General features: G+C 37.0%; 2 protein-coding genes and 3 non-coding genes across 5 annotated transcripts in view; 4 read left to right on the forward strand and 1 right to left on the reverse strand.

The window, feature by feature from the left end:
• SLC18B1 (solute carrier family 18 member B1) overlaps window positions 1–3,874 on the reverse strand; it is a 41,254-nt gene extending 37,380 nt beyond the window's left edge. Inside the window, exons 1-4 of the mRNA XM_044675442.1 lie at window positions 3,858–3,874; window positions 3,651–3,775; window positions 3,421–3,573; window positions 1,699–1,750 (exon numbers count right to left, since the gene is read on the reverse strand). Of these exons, the coding sequence (XP_044531377.1) occupies window positions 1,699–1,750; window positions 3,421–3,573; window positions 3,651–3,775; window positions 3,858–3,874 (347 nt within the window). The remainder of the gene's footprint in view (window positions 1–1,698; window positions 1,751–3,420; window positions 3,574–3,650; window positions 3,776–3,857) is intronic.
• RPS12 (ribosomal protein S12) lies at window positions 3,643–7,080 on the forward strand. Its single transcript, XM_044674539.1, has 6 exons — window positions 3,643–3,698; window positions 3,836–3,886; window positions 4,247–4,363; window positions 5,772–5,874; window positions 6,270–6,371; window positions 6,991–7,080. The coding sequence occupies exons 2-6, from the start codon at window positions 3,873–3,875 to the stop codon at window positions 7,051–7,053; spliced, it is 399 nt and encodes a 132-aa protein (XP_044530474.1). The 5' UTR covers window positions 3,643–3,698; window positions 3,836–3,872; the 3' UTR covers window positions 7,054–7,080.
• Window positions 4,758–4,829, forward strand: LOC123248199. The gene has a single exon (XR_006506273.1). It is a non-coding gene; the product is annotated as a small nucleolar RNA SNORD101 (small nucleolar RNA).
• On the forward strand, window positions 6,120–6,203 carry LOC123248265. The gene has a single exon (XR_006506332.1). It is a non-coding gene; the product is annotated as a small nucleolar RNA SNORD100 (small nucleolar RNA).
• Window positions 6,628–6,754, forward strand: LOC123248242. Its single transcript, XR_006506311.1, has one exon. It is a non-coding gene; the product is annotated as a small nucleolar RNA SNORA33 (small nucleolar RNA).
• Window positions 7,081–27,259: the final 20,179 nt, after the last annotated feature.

The following is a 27,259-nucleotide window of genomic DNA, read 5'->3' on the forward strand; positions in this document are numbered from 1 at the left end:
GCCTTTGTTGTATCCCTAGAACTTAGTACTGTGTCTAGTTCTAGGAACTCAGTACATGTTTCTTGACTTCAGTGTTAACTACCTAGCAGAGGTATGATTTTTAAACATCTATAAAACCTGTTCTGAGAGAGAAGCTATTATTATGGTTTTCCTGGTTTAAAAAATATCCACTAATTTTTTATTTTTTAGTGTTAATGATTTGATTAAATTTTTAAGTCATTAAGTGCTTATCATGTGTTAGGAGCTGAGAATTCAGGACCTCCAAAGTACTTAAGATATAAGACAAGGATATAAACACATGTGAGAGTAAAGTAAGTGCAGATGAAAGGTCTAGGAAAATAATAAATTTGGGGAATGAATACATGAGTGACTAAATGAATAAAAAAGCATTTTTAAGCACCTTCTATGTTTTAGGCACTTTGCTAAACCTGCAATACAAATACAAGCACACCAGACTATAGTTGTAGCTGTGGTGAAGAGCACAGGACCTGTTCAGAAAAACCTGAGTTTAAATTTCTTTACTGGATGCCTATCCCTAGCAGTCACTTAACACCTGTCTACCTCAGTTAAGTTTCCTCATATATAAAATGGATAATAATAGCAACTACTTCCCAGGGTTTTTGTGAGGATCAAATGAGAGATTATCAGTAGTACACTTAGCACAGTGCCTGGCATATGGTTGGTGAGTAATAATTGTTCTCCCCTCTTCCTCTTAAATCTTACTCTCTCTCTCATGAAGGAACTTATGCTTTAATAAAAGAAAACTACTTATGGCAGGGGTTGAAGTAATGGTGGGGAAGGTTAGGGGTCAGAGAGAGTATTTTGGACAGCGAAAAGAGACATCAATTTTACTTTGGCTGTTATCAGGGAAGATTTCATGGGAGATGAGGTATCTGAGTTAGGTCTTGAAGGATAATACATTTAGGGCTGGAAAGGGAACTTAGAGACAATCAAATCCTCCCATTTTATGGATGAGGAAACTTAAGGCACAGAAAAGGTGAGTATTTTGCCCAGGGTCACAGGGTTAGGAAAGGGGCAACTAGGTGGTACAGAAGATTGAACTCTGGGCTTGGAGTCAGGAAGACTTAATTTACTTGAGTTCAAAACCAGTTTCAGACACTTATTAGATATGTGACCCTGGAAAATGCACTTAACCCTATTTGGCTCAGTTTCCTCATCTGTCAAATAAACTATAGAAGTAAATGTCAAATGATATGCTGGTCTTCCTGATTCCAAGCTCAGTACTCTCTCCATGCTACTTCTCAATAGGACAAGAGGAATTTCTACAGTCTAATTTTGGGGAGAAAATTATGTATCTATACCAGGCATGGTGACCATGTGAATAAAGAACATGAACAGAAAGCAATCTAATTTAAGGGAGGGAGCATAAGGAGGGAAGTTAGATAAGGTTTAAGCAGGTAATTTGGAGCCAGATTGTAGAGCCCCTTTATTGACTGGATCTAGAATTTCTATTTTATTTATTATACAGGTAGGAGCCACAAAAAGTTTTTTATTTTTTTTTTAATTTTATTTTAAACCCTTAACTTCTGTGTATTGACTTATAGGTGGAAGAGTGGTAAGGGTAGGCAATGGGGGTCAAGTGACTTGCCCAGGGTCACACAGCTAGGAAGTATCTGAGGCCAGATTTGAACCTAGGACCTTTGGTTTCTAGGCCTGGCTCTCTAGCCACTGACCCACCTGGCTGCATAATGAATTTGAAATGCCATCAGGACAGCCATACAGATATATCCTGCAGGTAACAGGATATGGGGACAAGCATGTTAGGGGGAATTTGGGAGAAAAGAGAGAGATTTGGTTAATCATATGTATAAAAGGTGACTCCAAGCTATGGAACATGAATACTGAATGGACATAAGAAAGGGCCAGAAGAGAAAGTCAAAGAAGTCACTAAATAGAATTTAACATTTATTTATGAGTTAAGTGTCTTGGCTCTAATTACATTTTCTATAAATCTTGAAGTGTCAGACAACTAAATTACAGCTACTTGTCATCTGTCCCCTTGGACAATTGCAAGCAGTTGTTGGCCACAAAACCAAAGTGATTAATGAAAAAACACTTTTACCTGGGATTGTTAAGAATTATACAAAACCCTCCAAACATAGATAACCTCCCTCTCCATCTCCCCCCATCCCAAATTCATATTCTTTTCCCAACATATAACATCTCCTTCTTCTTCCATGTTATCCTATAATAATATCCCTTTATATATATATATATATAACTCCTATCTCTCTCTTACCTCAATTTCCCCCTCTCCCTTACCCCATCTCCCCAATATACACTTGGCTTCCTGCTCTAATAATGTTCCCTTAAAAGGAGCCAAAGGCTATAGTTGGGATTGCAGCCTCCTGTGGACTATGTGTGTGTGTTCAGGTGCTCATGTATGTACAGGGAGTATAGAAGAAGCAATGAATGCAGCAGCATTTAGTGGAACAGACCCAAGAACAAAAGGGATTAGCCTGAATTTAAAACTATAGCAGATAAGATTTAGGTTAGATTTGAGATCAACTATCTATCAACAAGCATTTATTAAATCCTTACTAGACAGCTCCGTGAACTAGAGGCAAATTGTGCAGCTCCCACATATTTAATCAAGTAAAAACTTTGTACTAGACCAAAAACGATCAAGAAATCCAATGAGAAACTAAAGTGACTTTTTCCATATCATAACTACACAAAAAAGGTCTGCCAGAAGCCCACTCCGCCCCACCCCCTAACCCCCATTTATTAAAACATGAAGACGCAGGCACACCCACACGCTCTCTCTTCTGTCTGTATCTCATCTCTCAAATGACACAATTAGAGGACAAGGCATTTGCCATTTTATTGCAAAGAGGAAAGGATGATAATACCAGTCTCTTGGAAGATTAGGAAGAAGCGGAGACAGATGTAGGCAGATTGACTTTTTCTGGGGAAGAAATATTTACTAACCTGAACTATGTGCCAGGAGTTTTTCAAATATCATCTTATTTAATCCTCACAACAACCCTGCAAGGTAATAATAATAGCTAATATCTGTTATACGCTTAACTGTGTGTTAGGCACTGTGCTGGGCACTTTACAATTTTTAGCTCATTTGATCTTCACAATAACTCTGGGAGACGGGCGCTGTGATTATCAGGATTTTGCAGATGATTAAACTGAGGAAACCTGGGGCGAAGTGACTTGCCCAAGGTCACACTGTAAGTAGGATCAGAGGCAACATTTGAACTCGAATCTTCCTGACTCCAAGCACAGGGCTCTGTCCACTAGGACGTGCAGAGGGCTGCCAGAAAGAGCACAACAGGCAGGACTACATGTAACATAATTCCAGAGTCACAGAAAAGTTGAGACGGGAACTAAACGCACAGACTAGAGACGCAGACAACCCACGTGTAGGACCAGGAAACCCACGCATACCTTCTCCGGAACTTGATCTCCAAGTCCCATTCTGTGCCCCAGAGAACAGGACGGGAGTGTCCACCTCTGTGCCTGCCAGTCGTCCCCTGCCAAAGGCTCTGTGAAGCTCGCCCGAAACAGAACTCTCCAGGCCCGGCAGAGCTTTAGCCACCTCTATCCAAGGAGACTAATGAGCATGCGCGTAAAGGGGTCCTGAACCCTTTAAATTCTTCCGGGCGGGGAAGGAGGACCTCTTTCCCTGTCGCCGCTGAGGAGAGCGGGAGGCAGAGGCTCCCGGGGTAAGTGTCTGTGGTGGGCGAGTTGGGGGTGCACGCGCTTGTGGGTAAAATTCTCCTCTTCTCTGGCTGAGGGGTTTCTGTCGGAGCACGGGCCACCGTGGGTACGTTCTTTTGACGTACTTGTTCTTTAATTTCAGTGCTTTCAAGATTAAGCTTCACCCGTGAACCGCTGCCATGGCCGAGGAAGGGTGAGTGCGGGGATGCGGGCGGGCGGGAGGGGGCGCTTACGTGAGGAAACCTCCAGGGGTTTATGTTCTCTACCCTATGGCTCGCTCCGGAGCCCCGTTCCGCCGAGGCCACGTGCACACCTCACCCGTGGTGGTGGTGGTGGGGGGGGGAGGTTGGCGCCTTTCCAGGCTCTGCCTGCCTGAGCCAACACAGGTCCGAGAAGCAAAGTTGCTTCTCTTTTCCAACCCCCAAATGAATGCGCAGGGGACCAAAACCTTTTCCCCCACGTGGCAGGCAACCTCTTAAGAAGTTAGAGGAAGGAAGGGTGGAAGCCTGTGGTGGTGTCCAGTTAGTTTAAACATCTCTCTTTGCGTTTACAGCATTGCTGCTGGAGGTGTAATGGACGTTAACACCGCTCTACAAGAAGTGCTGAAGACCGCACTTATCCACGATGGCCTAGCTCGTGGAATTCGTGAAGCTGCCAAAGCCTTGGACAAGTAAGTCTTGGATTTTTTATTCTAATAACTCTTTATAAAGTGTTTTAGGTATTCCAGGATAAAACAAATTTCTCATTATAGATAAGTTGCATATTATCGGAAAAGGGAAAAAAGCTTACTCTTCATCCATATAATTTCAGGTTTTAGACACTTGTACTGTAGAAATAGATGTTTAATTGATGGTAGATTTTGTAAAATTTTACTAGCAACATGGGCACAGTCCTTTAATTGCTGTGATTGGTTCTATTTATGGTGCATGTGGATAAAATCTCTGGACTGTAAGTAATAGAACTGTTTGGTTTTATTCTTGACTAGATTTTAATATTTACTCTTTGGAAAACCAGTAATGAAAATAGAATTAGGTAAAATAACTCCTGCTTTAGATATTTACAGAGTTTGAATGATGACTTGATTGTCGGATACCCCTACACTCCATTTATGAGTGATAAAAGATGGTCTGACAAACCTGTAAATCAAGTTTTAGTTCATTATAGTTGAACAAGAAGTTAGAAGTTATGTGTAATGAAAGACTGGCAAGCTATGTTCCCTTTCTCAAAAGTTCTGAGTGCACAAAATAACATTACAAAGGAAAGTTAGCAAGGTTTATGGACCATAGCTTAAAAATTCAAATCTAGATTTTTGACAACATAAAAATAATTGGCAATTTAGCTTTATTCAAGAAACCAAATTACATGCCATTGAAATACACTTTGGGCCTAGTTGAAAGTATTTTTTTCTGGACTAGTTACACTGGCAAAGTAACTGCATGTATTAAACTACCTAATTTGGTTATTTAAGTTATACATTTTGAAAGCTTTCTAAATCAGATGAATTTCAAGTCAGTTCAATTCACTTTGGTATAGACTGGGCAGTTCAATGGAAACATCGACTGGATGTACTTCAGCAGTACCTGTCATGAGTCCCTTTCAACCTTAGCACCTTGGGAATGCTGCACAATTTAAAAATGGATTCTAATTCGGTGTCTGATCCTGCAACAGGTAACAGCCCTCTATATCTGGTGGTTGATTCTAATGTTAATTGCCATCCAAGTCACCAAAGCTGAGGGACAGGCTTAAAGTTCTAAGAATGCATGTTTTGTGGATTGCCCATAAGCTTTTAGAGCTCTTTGGTCACAACTAAAGGCAGAAAATTCAAACATTGGTCAGATAAGCATGTTGGAACACAATGCCACAACTTTGACCACTATGTTGGTTTGACCTGTTATAGGACTAGATGAAACCTGTGACATAGTACTGGATAATTTATGGTAGTATCATGCTGTTCGTTGCCAATGTAGCCAGTGCAAAAAGAAAAAACTTTCACCAATAAACTCTACTGCTTATTTAAGCATAACAATTTTATAAGCAATTCTTTTCTAGATTGTAACAAGACTTTATGCCTTTTTTAGACGCCAAGCCCATCTTTGTGTTCTTGCTTCCAACTGTGATGAACCTATGTATGTAAAGTTGGTTGAGGCCTTGTGTGCTGAGCACCAAATCAACTTGATCAAGGTGAGATTTTTTAAATATTGAGATTCATAGTAACTTAAGAGCACTTAAGTAGAATTTTTTATAAAGTTATTAGCAACTTTAGAGTAATAACGTTCTCTCAGACTATTGCCTTTTGTTTTAAATCTTTGCAAGCAAATTTAAATAGGAATGCATTTTACTGATTTTATATTTACAATAAGATGTGGAAACTTTAAAGGGGCAGGAGAAAGTTGTGGTTAGGGATTAGTGGGATCTGTTTTGAAAATGCTGTACATGATGACAACTTGGCTCCCTCTACTGATAATAATGAAGAGAACAGCCATGTCACCCAACATATCTGAGCGTACAGCCATCTGCCTACCTTTTAATATTGTCCCCCAAAAGTACCATATTGAACTGGTATGATTTTTTTGTAGGTTGATGACAACAAGAAACTGGGTGAATGGGTAGGCCTCTGTAAAATTGACAGAGAAGGAAAGCCTCGGAAAGTGGTTGGCTGCAGTTGCGTTGTTGTTAAGGTGAGTTGACCTAATTTTTTAAGAAAAATTACTTTTGTCACCTCCAATTCAGTTGCTTTAGACCATCAAAGTTTTGAAATGACTTGCTTGTTCAGAGGAAGGAAACAGGTCCAGAAAGGCATTATGAAAAAAGTTTGAGATCCTTTAGTTTAAAGAAAGTTTTCAATGTTTTTAATAGTGTTTTTAAAAAATATTACCTACTTTCAGTTCTTATTTTATTTGTGTCGACAGAAATGGGTATTCTAAAAAATCCTGAAAGCCAGTACATTACATCTGATTTACCTGAATGTGTTTTTCAGAAGTAAAATATTGGCAATAGTACAGCCATGGTACGAGCCTTAAAAACTGTGAGGTCTTTAAGGTCCCTGAGAATGGCTACAGTATATTATTCTATGATTGGTTTTTAGATGTTTACATTGGTTTGAAAAGATGTGTTTTCTTTTGTAGTTTGTGCTTGTTTTTAATGTTGTATTTTGCTTTTACCAAATTATTTTTGGTATTAATAGAGAAATTTGATTTACTTCTATTTTTACTTGCTTACTAATGGGAATTAGTGTTGTGAAATGTAAATTTCAAAATGCTTTTCATAAATTTAAAAGTGCTCCTTGATTTCTTTTAGGACTATGGCAAGGAATCTCAGGCCAAAGATGTCATCGAAGAATATTTTAAATGCAAGAAATGAGCAAATAAAAGCCTTGGTCTGATTTGACTTGTTGTGTTAGCTGTTACTTTGGAAAAAACGTTACTTGATTTTGCCTAATAGTTGTACTTGGTATATCCATGTCTCATTTTCAGGCTGTCAATTCTTGAATGATGTCTTTTAAGGAAAAGAACTTTGCAACTAGTGTAAATTTTGGGGTTCGTTAACAGTTGCCTGAAACTGTTTTGGGAAATCTAGGTTTTGTTTTTAAAGTTTTAGCAATTTGTCTAGATTAAAATAAGTTCAAGAGAACCACATTGGTTTTTTTGGAAAAAAAGAGCTTTAATTAGGAATTTGGGTTCCTGGAATTGTCTTTGTACCCACAGCTTAAGAGTTCTGGGGACATAAAAAGATTTGAATCACTTCCACTATTCTGGAGACAAGTCAAACATCTCATCTTTTCATGCAAATTAGAGATAGGATATTTCTGTTTACTCACTAGATTTTGAGGATGGAAAGTTTAGTGTGTAATATTTGGATATTGCCTTAAATAGGCTTTTATAGGTTTAGGACATTGGATAGGAAAAGATTTGCTATATTTGTCTATTACCAGATGTAGTGATAAGGAAACTTGAACAAAAATTCAGAGCACATACTCTAATTTTGAATAAGAGTGAAATTCAAGTAAAGCCCAGAAGCAGAATGAATGAGGTTTTTTAGCTTTTGGAACCCCAAGGTTGGGATATGACTGAAAGCTGCTGAAGAGACAAGGTAAGGTAACCTTGAAACAGCTCTGCTTCCCTAGCAACCTTGGACCTGAAAGTGAAAAGTTTTGCTAAAATTGCCCAGTAGGTCAGGAATTGAACCAGTTGCTATTTCTTGGGAATGTGGCATATTTTTCTCAAGACTAGAATGTGGGTCTCCTAATATGAGTTTTCCTTAAATGGGATCTACCTTGTGCATTATCACTTACCTGTAATTTATTTCTTTGCTGCTTAACATTCTAATCTTTGTTCCACAAAAACTGCCATAGTCAGGCTTCCTCCTATCTTAACTAGACTTGACTTCACATTTGGCCTATAATACTTGTAAGTTTTAAATGAATGGTTCCTCTTAAACAGTATTCCACTTTAGCACACACAGGTTGTCCCTCATGTCTGTAGTAATGTCCTCTATCTTTATTACTAGGCCTTGGAATTGGGGGTGGGTCATTCTATCAGTTTATACAATGTTTCCACATTTCTCTCAAATTGTCCTCCATTTTTCTTTTTTATTTGAACCCTCAACTTCTGTGTATTGGCTCCTTGGTGGAAGAGTGCTAAGGGTGGGCAATGGGGGTCAAGTGACTTGCCCAGGGTCACACAGCTGGGAAGTGTCTGAGGCCTGATTTGAACCTAGGACCTCTGGTCTCTAGGCCTGACTTTCAATCCACTGAGCTACCCAGCTGCCCCCTGTCCTCCATTTTTAAAATGGTCTGTTTTTTCCACAATCCCTTAATACCACCTCAATGTTATGTTTGTTTATTATGATTTGTGTAACCATCTTCCTAATGGGACAACTCTTCCTTTTGGCACAAGTTAAAATTTTTTTGCTACTACAAAACGTTATAAGATTTGGCATTTTTCCTCTTTTATTTTTTGGTCTGGCTTATACAGGATAGCCTGATAGCCTAAGCTAAAGGACAGTATACCCAGTAACATTTAGGGTATAATTCTGTTTCTAGAATACCTGTTCAAATCAGTTGAGTTCATGCTGTTCCCATGCCTGGAATTTACTTTTTCCACAAACTTCCTTTTGTCTTGGATACAATCAGTGCCTATTGGGGTTCCTCCTTTATTTCTGCAATAAGAATTAGTATTCCCCTAAAATAAAAAAGATAACAAGGCTGTCCTTGGGACAGTGGTAAGAACAGAATGACTAGATGCCATCCTGTTTCACATTCCTACCTTGGTTATTTAAATCAAAATGTCCAGCTTTAGTTCTGGTCTCCAGTCAGTACCATCCCTAAACTGGCCCTGCAAATATCTTCAGACATAATACAAGCACAAAACAACTTGGCCCCTTTCTACCTCTTTAATCTTACACTATATTTCTCCTAGTAATGATCCAGGAACACTGACTTTGATAGAAAATGCTTGATAAGAGCTTACTTTATCAGGTACTGTGCTTATAGTGGTGATATATAAAGGTAAATGACTGAGTCAAGGAGCCTAATCCACTGGGATAGGAAAACATGCCCATAACTAGCTACAAATAAGATATATAGGGATTGCAATGAAAGAAATCAAAAGTGGTTTCCTATAGAAGATGGGGTTTTAGCTTTTTTTAGACTTAGAAACCAGGAAGCCATGAAGTGGGAATAAGGAAGGAGAGCTTTAATGCCATTAAGGACAACCAGTAAAAAGGCTTGGAGATGAGAAATGGTGTGGTTTGTTTGTCTTAAGGAGTAGTAAGTAGGATGCCTGGGTTACTATAGGTGCCTATAAGGTAGAAGACTGGCAAGTGTGACAGGTTATAAAGGCCTTTGAATGCCAGTCTTATATTTGGCAAAGTAATAGGGAACCATTAGAGGTCATTGTGTAAAGGAGTAACAGGGTTAGACATGCATATTAGGAAGATTATTTACAGGTGACTAAAATGGCCTGGAATAGGGAAAGAATTGGGCCAGAGAAACTATAAATAGCTGGCTATTGGCAATAATTCAGTTGATGAGGGGCCTATGCCAGCATGAAGATGGTATCAGGAGAGAAGGAGGTGGATTGCCCTACAGGATTGCCCATATCCTCCCATGCAGTGAGAACTTGCCAGTCCACAAATGAAGTTTTTCAAAGGATCATTCCATCCCTCAGGCACTGAACAAAGGGATTCAAAGAGACTGACAGTGAAGGAGAAGAGAGAAATGGGTTAAGAACTGGGAGGCAGTTATGAAAGGTCAAGGAAAGTTGAGGAAGTAATGCATTCCAGGCATGTTGAACCATCTGCAAAACAGGGGAGGCAGGAATGTTTATGAAGAGTGAGCACCCATAGGCTAGTTTAACTAGAACGGAGTACATATGATCTAAGAGTGGGAAACGTAGTCCAGAGCCATATTATAGAAGGTTTAAACCAAGGATTTTATATTTCATTCTAAATGCACTAGGGACACAAAAGATTTTTTATTAGGGTACTACATGGTCAGATCAGTTTTAGAAATATAAATTTGGCTTATATTCAAAAACTCAACAAGCATTTATTGAGATCCTACTATGTTTCAGAAACTGCTGAGTACTGAGGATACAAAGTTAAAAAATAGTCCCTATCTTTGAGGATCTTACAATTCATTGGGGAAAACTACATCAACACAGAAAACTATGCAAAATAGTATATATATAAAATGCATTATGTTTGGTCCCTCTGGGCCAAGAAGGCCACATCTTTCTCTCTGGGTTCTTGAGCATCCTAAAGGGGTCATTTTCTTTTTCCTGCATTAATCCCTTACCAGTTCTGATCCCCCTGTTTTCAGGAGCCCAGTGACTAGCATCCAGTTCCATTTAAACACATAATAGTAGAGAGCTTTTTGTAAGGCTATGGTAAGAAAAGATATACAGGGGCAGCTAGGTTGCTCAGTAAATAGAGAGTCAGGCCTGAAGTTGGAAGGACCTGAGTTCAAATGTGGCCTGAGACACCTGTTAGCTCTGTGACCCCAGACAAATCACTTAACCCCAATTGCCTAGACCTTACTGCTCTTCCGCCTTGGAATTGCTTTGGAACTTGTTTCAATTCTAAGACAGAAGATATGGATAGAAAAAGGAAAAAAGAACAAATGTTTCCTCCAACATTTCAGGAGTACCTTGGTGTTGTGTGGGTGTGTGGGTGGGCAGTAGGGATTAGATTTGAAATTGAGTTCAGTTCCTACAAAGCACTGATCCAAGGAGTCCATTTATGAGGCTGGATTTCTTCAGGCCTCTGCTACACTGAAGCCCTAAAGATCACACCATGTTCCTCAGGACATCAAGTCTGGTCTAGCTACAGCATGTAGTATACATTCTTGAACTTCTGTGCTGATTTTCCCAGCCTTTCAATTCCTAACATCGGGTGTTTGCTCTGCCTATAATGGAAAAGAAGAAACAAATATTCCAAAATCCCCATTTGTGACCAGATGGCTTTGGTAAAGGGCAGCCATATAACCCTTCTTTACCCCTTCTACATGGGTTCACCTGATGCTGTGAGGTAACTGAAGTCACTTCTTCAGAATTCCAGAGGTGAAAACAGCCAAAAGCCCATGGAGCTAATTCAGGCCCTTTTGAAGACATTTTCATGTACTCAGCCAATGGAACAATCCTCTCAATCATGTGAAAGACCAGTTTTAGAATATCCATGCATATACTTCCTTCATGCAGCATCATTGCAGTTCTAGAAGTAGCCCACTGTTATATCCTACATTGACTGATGGGGTCTATATATATACCAGACCCCATGAAAAATATATTTAAGTATCTCAAAATTTGATATTTACTGGGTGAAATCCAAGTAAATATGTCTATGACATTTTCCTGGTCCATATTCTATTCTGTGGGAGAGACGTAGTGGATAGAAGGCTAGACCTGGAGTCAGGAAGACCAAGGTTTACTTCCTGCTCTTTGTATTTATTAGCTGTGTAATCATAAATATGACCAAGACTTAGGCAACTCTTTAAGACCATAAGTTACAAACTTGGAAAGCTTTGATCTTTATTCATAGAGGGAGACAAAATCACGTTCTAGAAATCAACACTGATCCTTTTAAGAAATACTTTACTAAAGGAAAAGAGTTCATCTAGCATGACTTTTAAAAATAATTTTTCATTATATTTTTTCTCAACTACATGTAGAAATAATTTTTAACATTCATCTTACAATTTTTTGAGTTCTAAATTCCCCCTTTCCTTCCCTTCTCTCCTTAAAAAGGCAAGCATTTTGATATAGATGATACACGTGCAGTCATGAAACATTTCCATATTAGCCATAGAATGACTTTTTAAAAAAATAACTTTTACCTTCTGTCTTAAAATTGATACTAAGTATTACTTCCAAGACAGAATAGTAGTAAGGACTAGGCAATTGGGGTTAAGTGATTTGCCCATTGTGTCACACAGCTAGGAAGTGTCCGAGGCCACATTTGAACCCAGTTCCTCCCAGCTCCAGGCCTTGATTCTATCCTCTATGCTACTTAGCTGCCCCAGCGTGACTATTTTTAATGAATTTGTGCCAGTCTTTAGTAATCATTGCTTCCTTTTCCCAGTGATCATGAACCATCTTTAGCTTTTCTATTCTATTTTTTCTATTATTATTTCTTCTATTATTCTGCTACAATTGTTTTAGGAATTAAAATCAAGCACACTGGCCTTCAGATTTCAGAACTGATATTTCCCTGCCATTTATTAGACACTTCCCCTTTCACCTAACACAATCTGATCCTGTGCCACTTGTGATCCAAGTGTGATCTTCAGTTCTGCATGGCTTCACTCTCTCTGCTGCTAACTCTTTCCTTGTGCCAACCCACTCCCAGGACTGCTGGGGCTGCAATGGCAAAAAGACTGCTTTGGTGGCTATTGGAAGCCACTGCCCTCCTGTCCTAAGAGGACCTTATGGTCTGAAACTCATGAGTTTGCTGGGACTCCCCCATATCAAAGTTGATGATCAATAATTTAATTGAAAACAACAACAAAAACAAAGGAAAGAGAAGCTGCCCCCCAGGTACAAGCTTGCCTAAGGTAGAAGACTGGGGCAGGAAGGCCTAAGGCTTGTCCTCTCTCTCTACCTCCGATATAATTTAGGGTCTCTAGATTCCATGTTGACAACTCCTTAGTGGTGACCCCTTGAAGCACTCAGTCAGCATTCTGGTCAACAAATAGATTTTCTTGCCTTTCAGAGGATGCACAGATGCCCTTTGATAGTTGCTGGTTGGTCATATTGTCAGGTGTTTACACTGTGATAATGAAGTCTTTAGTTTCTGACCTAAAACTCTGTGCATATACTAAAAGAGTCACCTGCCTCTCAGCTGTTCTTCCTTTCTGGCTTCAAAGCCTCAAAATGAGTTGAATTTTTGTTCTGTCAACGTGGAATCTAGAGACCCCAAACTTGTGGCCTAGTGAGATCTGATGAACCCCCTTGTAAGTTGGAGACCCCCCAAAGCTTGTGCTTGTTCCCTGTTCCCATGAGAATCCACCCTGAAGGGAATCTCTGGCTAGCAGTTGCAGACTGAATAATGGACCCTAGGGTAAAACCTAAGTGATTCTTTTGCCTTAGAACAGGGGTCGGCAACCTTTTTGGCCCTGAGAGTCATAAACGCCACATTTTTTAAAATGTAATTTCGTGAGAGCCGTACAGTGCTCAAGGTGAGAGCTCCTGTAACAGCACCTGAAAAAAAAATTGACTTTATGGCTCCTGCAGAAAGAGCCATACATTGCTGATCCCTGCCTTAGAAGCTTCTCCCATTGTACCACATCCCCCTTTCAGGGATTGAACTCTGGACTTTCAGCTTATAAGACTGACACACTGCTTACTGCACTAAAGAGTTACTTAGCTTTTACCCTAGGGTCCATTATTCAGTCTGCAACTGCTAGCCAGAGATTCCCTTCAGGGTGGATTCTCATGGGAACAGGGAACAAGTACAAGCTTTGGGGGGGGGGTTCTCCAGTTTACGAGCTGTTCTTAAGACTTGGGGTTCATCAGATCTCACTAGGCCACTAGTTTGGGGTCTCTAGATTCCATGTCGACAAAGTGTTAAATATATTTGTCCTTGGTCTTTTATTTTTTTGAATTTTGCTTTTTGTAAATGTCAGCTCATCTCATCTCCTTATGCTATAACATTGATCTAGATGGTATTGTCAAAATTCCATTTTTGAGAATCTCATCTCCCTTTTTAGCAGACTTCTCTCAGACCATGCATGGGCTTATACTTTTCTTTTCATTTTTTTGATCCCGCTCTCCTAAAATCCATTTTGGAAAGCATTTCTTTCCTTTGTGTAATTTGCAAGGATCTATTATCAAAAAATTAACAAGTACCCAAAGTTGACCAGTCAACAGAATTTTCAAGAGGATATTTACCTTAACCTATGCTTCAAGGTGGAAGTTAGACTCTTAACCTTATTTCTTGAGTTCTTTGCTCTTACCATTTTCCTCTCTTTTAAGAAGCTAGATAGACCTCTATAATTGAGTGAGATATTTTGCATCTGTGGAAGAGATTTCTTAAGCATTTTAAAATTCAATTACTTAATCAAGTCATTAAATACTTAGTATGTACTAGGCATTGTGCTAGGTGCTAGGGATATAAGCACAATGAATGAAGCTATCTCTATCTAAGGAGCTTATATTTGTGTTGTAGACAAGAAATGTGTGTATATGTATATATACATTTTAATATATTTGATAGAAGGAGAAAATATACATAAATACAAAATAGTTCGATACAGGGTAGTTTGAGAAGAATGCCTCTAGAAGCTGAGGGGACTAGTAAAGTCTTCCTTAGAAGGTGGTGCTTGAACCGATAATTGAAGAAAAAGGGATTCTATGAGATGGAAGTGAGGAGGGAATGAATATATGGAAGAAAACTTAATATAAAAGGTAGAGTGTTTTGTGTAAGTAAGGAACAAAGAAAAGGACAATTTGACTGATTACAGATTGTAGGAGGGAAGAGTTATGTCCAATTTGGATTGGAAAGATGGGTTGGGTACTAAGCTAAAAAATAAAATAGCTAAACAGAGGAGTTTATATTTCATTCTAGGGGCAATAGAAAGCATTTGGAGGAGAGAAATACCATAGCTGATCTGGCTAAAGGGAAATCACTGTGACAGCAGAAGGGAGGATGGACTAAAGTGGTAAGCAAATTGCAACCAAGAGACCAAGAAGCCTGTGGCAATGACTAGGTAAGGAGTGATAAAATAGGAACCAAAGTAGCCACCAGAGTAGGAAGAGTACTCATTCAAATCTCTTTGAAAGACAACCTCATTCTCCATAGGCATAGTTTTGCAAGAGGGGTGTAAATTAGATCATTGTTCTTTTTAGGAACATTTTGTTTGTTTTTAAAGGACAGGAGCCTAACAAGACAACAGCTGTGGAATCCCTCTCTCTCTTTACTTCATCTTTCAATGGCAATCTTTTAGCAACTACTGAATGTTTACTTGTTTTTTTAAAAGAAGGAATTGTTTTTGAAATATGGGTTGGACTAGATAAGTACCACAGTCCCTTCCAACTTGGAAATTATTTGTCTTATCAGCTGTGTTTTTTGGAACATTTTTAGAATTAAAAAATGTGATTTTAAATATCAACAAATGTAAACATTCCAATATGCAAGGAGCAAAAATGTGATTAAATATGAAACCATGAACTTTTATATAGTTTCCTTTTTCAAAATGAATATTAAAATGAAACAGCAATATCAATTTTTGTTGTTGTTGTCCCTGTGAATTTCTTTTTTCCATGTATTTCATTTAAAAATTCGAATTATTAATTTTTTATATTTTAAAATTTACATAATTTAAATTTCTAAAGCCCTCTTTTTTTTCCCTACTGGAGAGCCATTTTATAAAATAAAGAATGAAAAAAGAAAGAGGGAGAGAAAAAAGGAGCAATTCAGTGAAAATAACTGATACATTGACCAAGTCTGACATTAAGTGCTGTGAGCCACACCCTTAGTTCCTGATTGCTACAAAGTGGACTTATGGTCTTGTATCTCTTCTTTGTGACAAGTTTAGTATTTCTAATTACACAGTATTTACTTTTTATTTATTTTTCTATCAATGTATATTTTTGTAGTCAAGGTGCCTATCATTTTTTTTTTTGGTTCTGCTTACTTCACTTTGTATCAATTTATGTAAGTCTTCCTCAGTGTCTTTTTGATTTCTAATTGTTTATTTGAAGCCTTCTGCTTTAATGAGGTAGATGGACAACCCTTGAAGAGTTTTGTTTAGCCTAACTTCTTTCTGTGAAGGGTAAAATGTGATATGCAAACAATTTTCTATAAAGATCTCTAATCACACTGGAATTTCTTATTTAAATAATTATTATGGGAGAGTAGAAAGGTAAATTGAAACCCAATTAATCTTTAATTGCTCATTTCTGCTGTGGACATTAGCAGAAATTATTAGTTTTGACATATTTGGAATTCCTATAATTAGTAGATTTAAGGAAAGAAAAATGTGGTTCTTGGGTTTTTTTCCCTCTAGAATTAATGATTAAATACAAGTGTAAAATCCAACTTTTGACACTGTCAGTATGTGATAACAATAATCTTATTAGAAATTATTTTTTAGTGTGCTAAAGTTTAATTTAATTTTTACTGTATGGACTGAAGTTTAAATATCTTAATTCTTGAAGAGTCACTTTGTTAAAGTTGGAAGAATCCTGTATATGAAGTTAGGAGATGTGGACTTAAATTCTAATATTGACCTTTGTGACCTTGGAAAAGACATTTGATTTTTCTAGGCCCAGATAAGTTTCCATGTCAGAAAATTCAGGGATTAGACTCGGTAACTCCTAAACTCTCTTCTAACTCTAAATATATGATCCTATGAAATGATTTTTTAAAAAAACCCTTACATTCTATCTTAGAATTAATACCAATTAATACTCTAAGGCAGAATAGCAGTAAGGGCCAGGTAATTGAGGTTAAGTGACTTACCCAGGGTCACACATCTAGGAAGTGTCTGAGACCATATTTGAACCCAAGTCTTCCTAATTTCAGATGTCATTTTATCTACTGTGCCATCTTCCTCCCACTGTAAAATGAAATTCAACATTTTTATGCTGAAATTTTCTGATTTATTACATGAGAATTAATTCTATTCTCTAGTGATAATGTTGGTAACATATAATTTTTTCTAGTGTTTTGGAAGATATATCAGCTAGAATTAGAGCTGTCCTGTTACAATACAAATGAGAAATCCTTGATGAGGGAAACAAATTTTGCTAATGCTTATGAAAAAGTGGTCCTGGTATGTTGTTTATGGATTCAGACTTCTTCCATTTACCATTTTGGGAATTTGGCTGAAATTTGGTAAAGGTCAGAAGACTACAAAACAGGCTGGCTTCTTCCCATCCCTTTATTTTATAATAAGGAGATAATAGATTTTATCAAAAATTTCTTCAGGAGATGAGAGTGGTCATCTCATTAATTTAAAAATCTCCATCCTCCCTTGACCCTTTAATATATCAGATTCATCTCTCCCTGGAAAGGAAACGGAATCTTTCCAACTGGGCCTCTCTTGGAGTGGGACGGTGCCAAGCTGTCTCAATTTCCCTCCACTCCAACTTCACCCTAGGGAACTGGGTGGAGCAATATATATCCCATCACAATCTGGGGTACATAGCTCTGAGAGCCTGAAAAAATAATTTTAAAAGCCATTTTGAGGCCTGGGAGCACTAAAGAGCATGTGAAATCAGGGAAACTATTTTTATACTGCTATAACTCCTCTTTGAAGCCCATTTATGGAGACATATGCCAACAGTACAGTATTTTAGGAGTGAGGTGAATAAAATCTTATACAAATGTAGTATTTGTCTCTCTATTTTTCCTACTCTCAAACTAACCACACCTAAGTAAAATTTACAAACGGATATAAAACTCTTGTTTATACCTGGTTGGCTTATTAGAGAAATACCCTTTAAAAGACCTATGGTGTTTCACATTACTGCCATACCAGGTTAAAAGGAACAACTTGCATATATATATTAAAAAAATAATTGTGGGATCAATAGGGGGAAAAGAAAATATTACTGTACAAATTAATTCAAAATGAAAACTTGTCTTGGCTTTTAGATTTGTTGTTTGATACATGTAGAAATTTTCATGGGTCAGCAAATTTATTGCCTAGAAGGGACCAGTGGATACTTAATAATGCAATTATGTCCTTTTTTTTAAACTAAGGACTAATTATTTAGGTAAGGAGAAAATAAAAACTTCCTCTCTCCCATTTTGAAGTAAAAGAATCTAAGTCAATAAATTAAACAATCACTGACCATTTTTTTAGTGTTTACTTCCTATTGGCTAAATACTGGATGTACAAACAGAAAGAATGAAACATTCCTTACTCTCTAGAAGCTCATATTCTTTTGAGGTCAACATTTTATTTGTTAAGTTTCTGTCCAGAAATGTTTTTCCATTAAACCAAAAAGCTATTAAAAAACCAAAAAGTTAATGTACTATGATATATGGTGAAGTAGAGAAAAGGCTTTAACAGAGAATAATGGATGCTTGTGAGAATAAATTTAATATTACCCTCTATGTAAAATATACTGGGTCCTTGGATGAATGCTATATAAGTACCATATTGTTAGTATAAAGGTCACTGTCATTTTGGCCTATTTTTGAAAGTTGAAATAAGTTGCACTCAAAGTGACCTAGTAGATAAATTGTATTATAAGCCATTGGTTTGTTTTTGAGGGAAGTAGCACAGCGTAGTGGATGGAGAGCTAATCCTGGGCTTAAGTGGGTTCAAATCTCTCTGAGTTTTTCTAGCTTTGTGACAATGGGTAAGCCACCTCTGCTTTCTGAACCTTTATTTTCTCATCTATAAAATAGGGATAATACCCAGAGTACCTGCTTCTTAGGTTGTTGTGAAGTCAGATGAGGTCATGTAGGCAGAATTCTCTATAAATTAGATATTTTTATCATTAATGGAAAACCTGAGCTATATATCCAGAATATTTACATATGGAATTCCTTGTGAATTTTGTTGTTGTTATGATAATGCTTTGTATTGATATAGATGGTGTATTTAATTATTATCTCTCAATGATCTTTGCTGAGTTGGATATTGTTTAGTCAGCTGTCTGTCATGTCTGATTCTTTGTGACTCCATTTGTAGTTTTCTAGGCAAAAATACTGGAGTGGTTTGTCATTTTCTTCTCCAGCTCAATTTACAGATGAGGAAACAGGGGCAAACATGGTTAAGTGACTTGCCCAGGGTCATACAAGATAATGTTCGAGGCCAGATTTAAACTCAGGAAGATGACTCTTCTTAAATTCAGATCTGATATTCTATCTACTGCTCCACTTAGCTGTCTTCCTGACTCCAGGGCACTGATCCCTCTAATTGACTTCCTTATAAAGAATTGATGCTTAATCATTTGAATTGGATTGAATTAGGTTTTCAAGAAGCCTAATTTGTTTCCATCTTTAAAGTTAATATATATTTTCATTTGGAGGTATTGGAAGGAAAAAAAAAGCTTACATTTTAGTGTATAAGCAGTTTAAAAAAATAGAATAAAATTAAAAGTTTAGTGACATAAATTCATTGTTTTCTACATCTAGTATTTTTATCCAAAAACACCTTTAAAGAGTTGGTAATATAGTGACAGTGAAAAAAGTTCTAAATGTTCCAGGAGGCTACAAAAACAGTGGATGCTATAAATCAGTGTTGACTTCATCTCATGTAGCAACAGGAGAACACAAAGTACTTTCTGCTTTGGTAAACCATATATGCTCAATAAAAATGGCATTTTATTGGTGTGAGAAGTGCCCATGATGTTTCTTCCTGATGGCCAAATCACAGAATAGTATTTACCTCGTGTATTAAAGTAAAAGATTAGATCATGCCACTTCTGCAGTTTTTGAGGATTTTTTCTAGTCCAATATCCATCATTATTCAGAATTCTCATTAACTAGTTTGGATGGGATGCGTTATAACTTATTTTTAAAGGAGAAAAATGATGCCCAAGATGACATAAAGCTGGAGGCTGTGGCTTTACAGACTGTATCTGCAGTTAAAATCTTGATATGACACTGACCAGTTTCAGATTGCAGAATTTACCCAGAAGAATTTGGGGGTTCTATGTTACTAGCTGAAGGACTGGAAGCAATAGAGAGGACTGAGAAATATTGATGAGCTTTGCACATTTTGAATGATTCCCATTAGTGTTATAAAAATGCAGCCCTAGAAGAAATATGAAATATCTAATCAACTCATTCATTTTATGCTTGAAGAAACAGGTCTAGAGAGGAGGTGGCTTACCCAAGTTACAGTATTTTAAGTGCATTTATTATTTATAGAATATTATTTAGAAATTGTTTTCTTATATTTTATTTATGAGTGTATGTAATTTATATACTCTGACAACAATATAATACTGGTATAAGTTAAAATTGGTGTACATAATTTTAGTTCCCATGAAGCCTGAGTTATAAAGACTTAGTAATAATTCCCCTGAGACAGGTAAGTGGAGCAGTAGATAGAACATCAGATCTGAATTTAAGAAAATTCGTCTTCCTGAGTTCAAATCTGAACTCAGACACTTATTGGATGTATGACCTTGGGCAAGTCACTTAACTCTATTTGCCACAATTTCTTCAACTGTAAAATGAGCTGATGTGGCAAACCACTCTTGTCAAGAAAATTGCAAATGAAGTCATGAGTCTGACATGACTGAAAAATGACTGAACAACAAAACCAGAATTCAATCATTTTCCAGAGGAGCACTAAAGACATTAAAAGAACATTTATGTAATGATAAAGTTTTTTTTGTGTACCACTCATACAAAATACTATTCACACATTTCCTTTTATACTTAATATAGTATCTTTTAAGTATTCATGATTTGTCAGAACTGTGGTATAATGTAAATAAAGATGTTAAAGATGTTATTACTCTCAAGTTGACCTAAATAAAATTAAAATGTCTTTGGGAAGTATTTAACAAATAACTTTTAAAATAGAATATAGATAATATTAAAAAGTGGTTTTCTAAGTCAATACACAACCTTCAGGCATACTTGACTATGATTCTATTTGACTGACACCCCTGTCAGAGTTAGATAATGCTCCTGCTACATTTGTTCTTGATTTGACTTTTGATATTGTAACCAGCAAGCATGTCAGAATTGGAGAGTGGTGTGAATGAGGAAAAAGAAAGAAGGGATCCAGAATTGCATCCTGGAATAGGTTGGTAATAGGTTCTAATTTTTATTCTTTCTATGTAGGTTTTGATTTAATCTCAGTCCTACTTGAAGACTGTGAATGCCTAAATTCTTACTCAAAGTGGTTGGATTTTCATTCTAGATTAGAAAAGAAGGTAAAAGGATTTTATACTCTACTATGTGCCAGGCATTGGGCTAAATGCTTTTTTTTTTTTCCATAACAAATATTATCTGATTCTCACATCAACCCTGTAGAGTGCCATTATTATCCCCATTTTGTAGTTGAGAAAACTGAGGTTTAAGGACTTACCCAGGGCTACACAGCTCCTAAGTGGCTGAGGCAGGATTTGAATTTAGATCTCCCTGACTCTAGGCTCAGCACTCTATATACAGTACCACCAGCTGCCTCCTAAGATTAGAAGGAAATTCTTGCTACATAGTTTAGGATGAGAATTTGAGCCTAGATTTCAAATTTGGGTCATCTTATGACTGAACCCCACCTCTCCCTCAAAAGTAAAAGCGGTGAAAATATATTAGGAACTTAGTTAGATTTAGCAAATAAATGACAGCTTGAAAGAGACAAAATAACTCAAAAGAGGCAAATCTATTTCCTTTGTGATATCATGCCTCTCAGAAAAAGGTCACAATAAATACACATCAAACTTCAGCCTTGACATTTGTAGACCAATCAGTCTACCTATCAACAAGCATTTATTGTTGTAACTATCTTAGACATTAGGGACATAAAGACAAAAATGAAAGTATCTGCTTTAAAGGAATTTATATTCTAACAGTAGATGAACTATTTTAAAAAATTATCTTTTTGGTTACTTTTTAATTTATGAACTGTTTGCCTTCCTCCCCACCCTGAACCAGAGAAAGTTAACATTTGACAAAAATTATCTATCTATCTATCTATCTATCTATCTATCTATCTATCTATCTAAATCTATCCATCTATCTATCTATATCTATATGTCTGTCAATATAAATCTAGTTATCTATCTGTCTACCTAAATCAATCAATCAATCAATCTATCTATCTATGTCTCTTTCTTTAGCTATCTCTCCATAGAGAACTATATTATGTATACTTCTGTATATCACTTTTTTCTCTGGAGATGGACATTCACAGTTGTCCTTCAAATGATAATTCTGTTGCTATATATAATGTTCTCCTGGTTCTGCTCATTTTGTTCATTATTTCATTCAAACTTTTCCAAATTTTTCTAAAATCAACTTGTTCATCATTTCTTCAGCAAGATAAACTGTTGGAAAGCTTCTTTAACTTTTCTTTTTTTTATGTGAACAAATTTTCATTTCTTCATGTTCTCAGGTCAGTAGGAGTGTGATCTTTTTAAAAAATGAAATTCAGTTATTGTATCTAAATTTAAAGCCATAATGCATGGGAAAGATTTTTTTCTCTTCTAAATCCATTTTAGTTTCATTTAACTAGTTTATAAAATAAAATAGATTAATTATATGGAAATGTCACATGGAATGCAACCATGTTTAGTGAAACAATAAAAGAGAAACTTTCAGTTCTTAAATGATCCTGAAAACTAATTTGTGTGTTCTTCTCCCATAACTACCCTTTATGGAATGTGAAGAGAGGCCTATATTTAACTCTTCAGCTAATCTAAAAATATTTAAAATAATGCAAAATCCCATGAAAACTCACAACTTAAAGTTTGGCCTTTTAACTTGAAAAAATTATTTATTGAGAAATCAAATATTCCTAGGTTTTAGTTTTATATTTTGTGTTTTCTTGTTTCAAAGGCTGATTGATTACTTGCCATTCTAAGCGATGAACAGGAGATGGCAGTGTGGCCACAGCTATCAGCAGAGAGCCCAGAGCAATTCAGGTCCAGCAGGGAGAAGGAGCTAAGGTAGCTGATTGGAGTTTGTAGCTCACGCAGCAGGTGCTTTAGTAATATTCTGAGTTGGGAAACACATTTGAAACAAAACTATTTAATGTCTGTGAATGCTATGGATTTGTACATCTATTTTCCAGTCCTTCCTCTTCTAAAAATGAAATAGATCAAATGCTTCAATTGTGGAGAGGGTTTGGGAGGGTGGTTTAGAGACCATATTTATGAAACAAAGTGCTTGACCATATAGCAGAGGCACTTTTAATATATTTTTTCATTAAATAGCAATTCAATAGAAATATTAGGTGCCCATCTCTCCTCTTATCAACATCAATTCTAATGGAGAAATTAGAAAATAGGAATTAAGATTATACAAATTCATCCAGGAACATGAGCTACTGATAAGATTTGCCTAGTTACTAGGTGTTTACAATAAAAAAAAAAGGGTATTAAAATAATAGAGGAGAAGCATGACAGCCTGAATAGAAGGTCAGTCTTAGACTCAAGAAGACTCCAAGTCTGGCCTCTGACACATACTACCTCATGGTATGAATTTATGGGCAAGAAAGGATTTTTAGCTATGAATTTAGGGCTAGACGGGGTTTTTTTTCTGGAAATTTTATAGGTATAAAAACTGAAGCCCAGAAAAATAAATGACTTTCCTAAAGTTATACTATTAGGAAATGACAGAGGATTAACCCATGTTCTCTAACTCAACATCAGTCTTCTTTCCCTGGATATGCTGTGTGATCATGAGCTAGTTATGTATTCTCAGTGTTTTGAAAACTGTCTACATTTATAATTACAGACATCTATCTGTACTGGTGGAGGTGAAGGGAATTTCTACACTGGGACTTCCTCATACAGTTGAAAATCCCCTCCAAAAACCCCAAAACTCAAGACTAACTCAATAGAGTATCACATCTGAAGAATGGAATTTTCTACTTTTAATATTTCAAGCATTCAAGACATATTAGAACATAAGCACCTTCTACACAATGCCAAAAATTGTAATGTGAAAATGTAATTGATTTTTGTTCAAAATAGCTTTTGTTATAATATTTATGTGTGATATAGATTTTTTTCTCTTTGGCTTTATCAATGTGAGAATTTTAATTGAAAAACAAAAGAGCCTATGTGAAGAGACAAACCTTTAAAAATCTAGATCAGGGATATAAAAGAGAAAAAGAAAATGAAAGCTTATTTTATTACTTTTGGATCTGTTCTTCCTGATGTGTATTTCAAAGAATTAGCCATATGGCTTATTTTTGGACAACTTTACTTTTTGATTAAAAAAAGATATTCAAAGAATTGTTAAAGCACTTAACTCCCCCCCCCCCCTTTTTTTTCTTCCTTAAGTACATTTTTCAGAGAGTTTATTCAGCAGTTAATTCCCTTATATATGTCTTTATACAATAAAATTTGGAATTTTTTTACATTAGTCTGAGACTGGAATTTTTCTTCATGTCTACATTTTGTTTCAGTGCAAGAATAAACTGTATAAGGAACCTAATGATTTTTTTTTTAATCCTTGTACTTCAGTGTATTGTCTCATAGGTGGAAGAGTGGTAAGGGTGGGCAATGGGGGTCAAGTGACTTGCCCAGGGTCACACAGCTGGGAAGTGGCTGAGGCCGGGTTTGAACCTAGGACGTCCTGTCTCTAGGCCTGACTCTCACTCCACTGATCCTAATGATTTTTTAAATGCCATTTGGGAAAGGTCAACCTTATACAAAACATCAGTCCTTTCATAGCTAGAATAAATGTGCTTGATTTGTATTAAGCAAAAACATACTCTTGACACTTATTTCAATTAAAGTTTATCAGACACCCAAAGATGATCCTGAAATTCAGCCTGCCATTTGGCAGTTTTTATCTCTGGCAAACTATTATATCAGAACTAATGAATAGGATGTGAATCAATGAAACCATAAACCTTTAATTAGAGTGTCATCAGAGCTTATTCTAGGCTCTACAACATATATGATTCTCAAAATTTTATTTTACTTTCATGTGCAGTACCTCCAACTACTCTTTATGTAACAAACTAGAGATCTTTGAATAGAATGTCACTTTTCTGAATCTGAATAGAGTTTTATGGGGATTTTATAAATAGTTTCTTGGTGCCAGTTGTTTGGACAGTCACTTGTTACTGGGTTTACCATAACTGATTCCTAAGACATTCTTATTTTTTGGCATTTTCATTAAAATCTATTTCATAAAATGATAATTTGGCAATCGGGAAATTAGAGACTAATAAACCATAGTACCTTCTAGAACGAGCTAGAAATTAAACTATTAAGTTTGGAATTGGGGAGATATAAGTAGGTAGTAGTAGTTTATGTGAAAAATATCTAGAAAAAAGAGAAAGCCGGTTCCGGGTTAAGATGGCGGCAGAGTAAGAAGCAGCTCTTAACCTCTCCTGACCGAAACACACAAAACTCCTCAAGGGGACATAAAAACAAGTCCAGACGAATGGAGGAACCCCACAACAGGGCACAGCGTGGAAGGTACGTGGAATCGAGGCATTTCCATGCTATAAAGGGGTGAAACAGCTCTCACTAAATCGCGGGCTGAGCAACCACCCCACCCCCACCCCCTCCACACACAACACCTATAGCGCCGAAGCTAACTAAAAAGAAATAGAGCAAGTTTGGGGCACCCATCGAGTCATTGGCAGCTCCGGGGCCTGTTCCTGAGAGCAGCAAGATTTAGGACCCCAAAAAGCTAACGAACGTACACAAAATTTGAGAGCGGGAGCAGGGCGCCGAGAGAGGACGCAGAGCACGGGCTCAGAGCACAGGCATGGGCGGAGGCCTGGGTGGAGGCAGACACAGCCACAAGCTAAAGCTCTGAAACCCTGAGTGGGGAACCAGTGCAGACGGGTATACGACTGTGGAAGCAGCGCCCTGAGACTTGTAAAGAAACCTCCAGCAGACGATCAAGCAAGGGGGTCCACCAGGGGGCTTGACCGCGGACAGACCCTGAGCGCGAGGATAAACCTGAGAAGCTGCTGGGCTAACGATGGCTACCCAGTCTCAGGAAGTTCAGAAGAGAAAGAATAACATCAAGAAAAATAAGTCTTTAACACTCGACAACTTTTACACAGAGAAAATCCAGACAACCTAGCAAACAGAGGAGGAGAACAAACAAGCATCCGGACCCTCCTCAAATAAGGAAAACTCCTCACAAGCTATGGAAGAGTTCAAAACTGAGATTTTGAGGAAAATGGAAGAGATCTGGCAAGAAAATAACTGTTTAAAAGGTAGAATCTTGCAATTGGAAAGTGAGGCTCAGAAACCAAATGAACTGATAAGCAAATTGAACACCAGAAACAACCAGATTGAAAAGGAATACCAGAAGATTATGGCCGAAAACCAGAAGATTATGGCCAAAAACCAGAAGATTATGGCCGAAAACCGAAAGATTATAGCCGAAAATCAATCCCTAAAGGCTAGAATTGAGCAAGTAGAAGCTAATGATCTCTCAAGACAACAAGAACAAATAAAACACAGTCAAAAGACTGAAAAAATAGAAGGAAACATGAAATATCTCAAAGAGAGAGTGACAGACCAAGAAAACCGGTCTAGAAGAGACAATTTGAGAATAATTGGTCTTCCAGAAAAACCAGAAATTAATAGAAACCTGGACTCCATACTAACAGAAATTATTCAGCAAAATTGCCCTGAAGTCCTACAACAAGAGGGCAATATAGATATTGAAAGGATTCATAGAACACCTGCAACATTCGATCAAGAAAAGAAAACACCCAGAAATATAATTGCCAAATTCAAGAGTTTCCAAGCAAAAGAAAAAATCTTACAAGAAGCCAGAAAGAAACAATTCAAATATCACGGAGCACCAATCAGGATCACACAGGATCTGGCAGCCTCCACGCTAAAAGATCGCAAGGCTTGGAATACAACATTCAGAAAGGCAAGAGAGCTGGGCCTGCAACCATGGATCAACTACCCATCAAAATTGACTATATATTTCCAAGGGAAAGTATGGGCATTCAACAAAATTGAAGAATTCCAGGTATTTGCACAGAAAAGACCAGGGCTAAATGGAAAGTTTGATATCCAACCACAAAAATCAAGAGAAACATGAAAAGGTAAATAAGATACAGAGGGGAAAGAAAGAAAACTTATAATTTTTAAATTTGCCTTTTTAAGGGCCTCAGTGAGATCTAATTATCTGTATTCCTATGTAGAGAAATGTTATGTATAATTCTCTGTAGTGAACTCTATTCACTATTATAATATTCACTATTATAGTAATCAGAAGAATAATTCACAGGGTGAGGGTGGAACACTAAATAATCTAAGATGACATGGGGGATGGGAAAGAGGGGGTGAATAGCAGGGGACACCAAGAGAAACTTGAGTGAATAAGAAAATAGGATATTCTATTACACACAAAGAGGGCATGGGAGGGAGAGGGGACAAATACTATTATAAGAAGGAGAGGAAGAGAGCATTAAGAGGTAATAATCAAACCTTACTCT

This window comes from Gracilinanus agilis, chromosome 4 (genome assembly GCF_016433145.1).
Source record: "Gracilinanus agilis isolate LMUSP501 chromosome 4, AgileGrace, whole genome shotgun sequence".
In the NCBI taxonomy this organism is placed as follows: Eukaryota; Metazoa; Chordata; class Mammalia; order Didelphimorphia; family Didelphidae; genus Gracilinanus; species Gracilinanus agilis.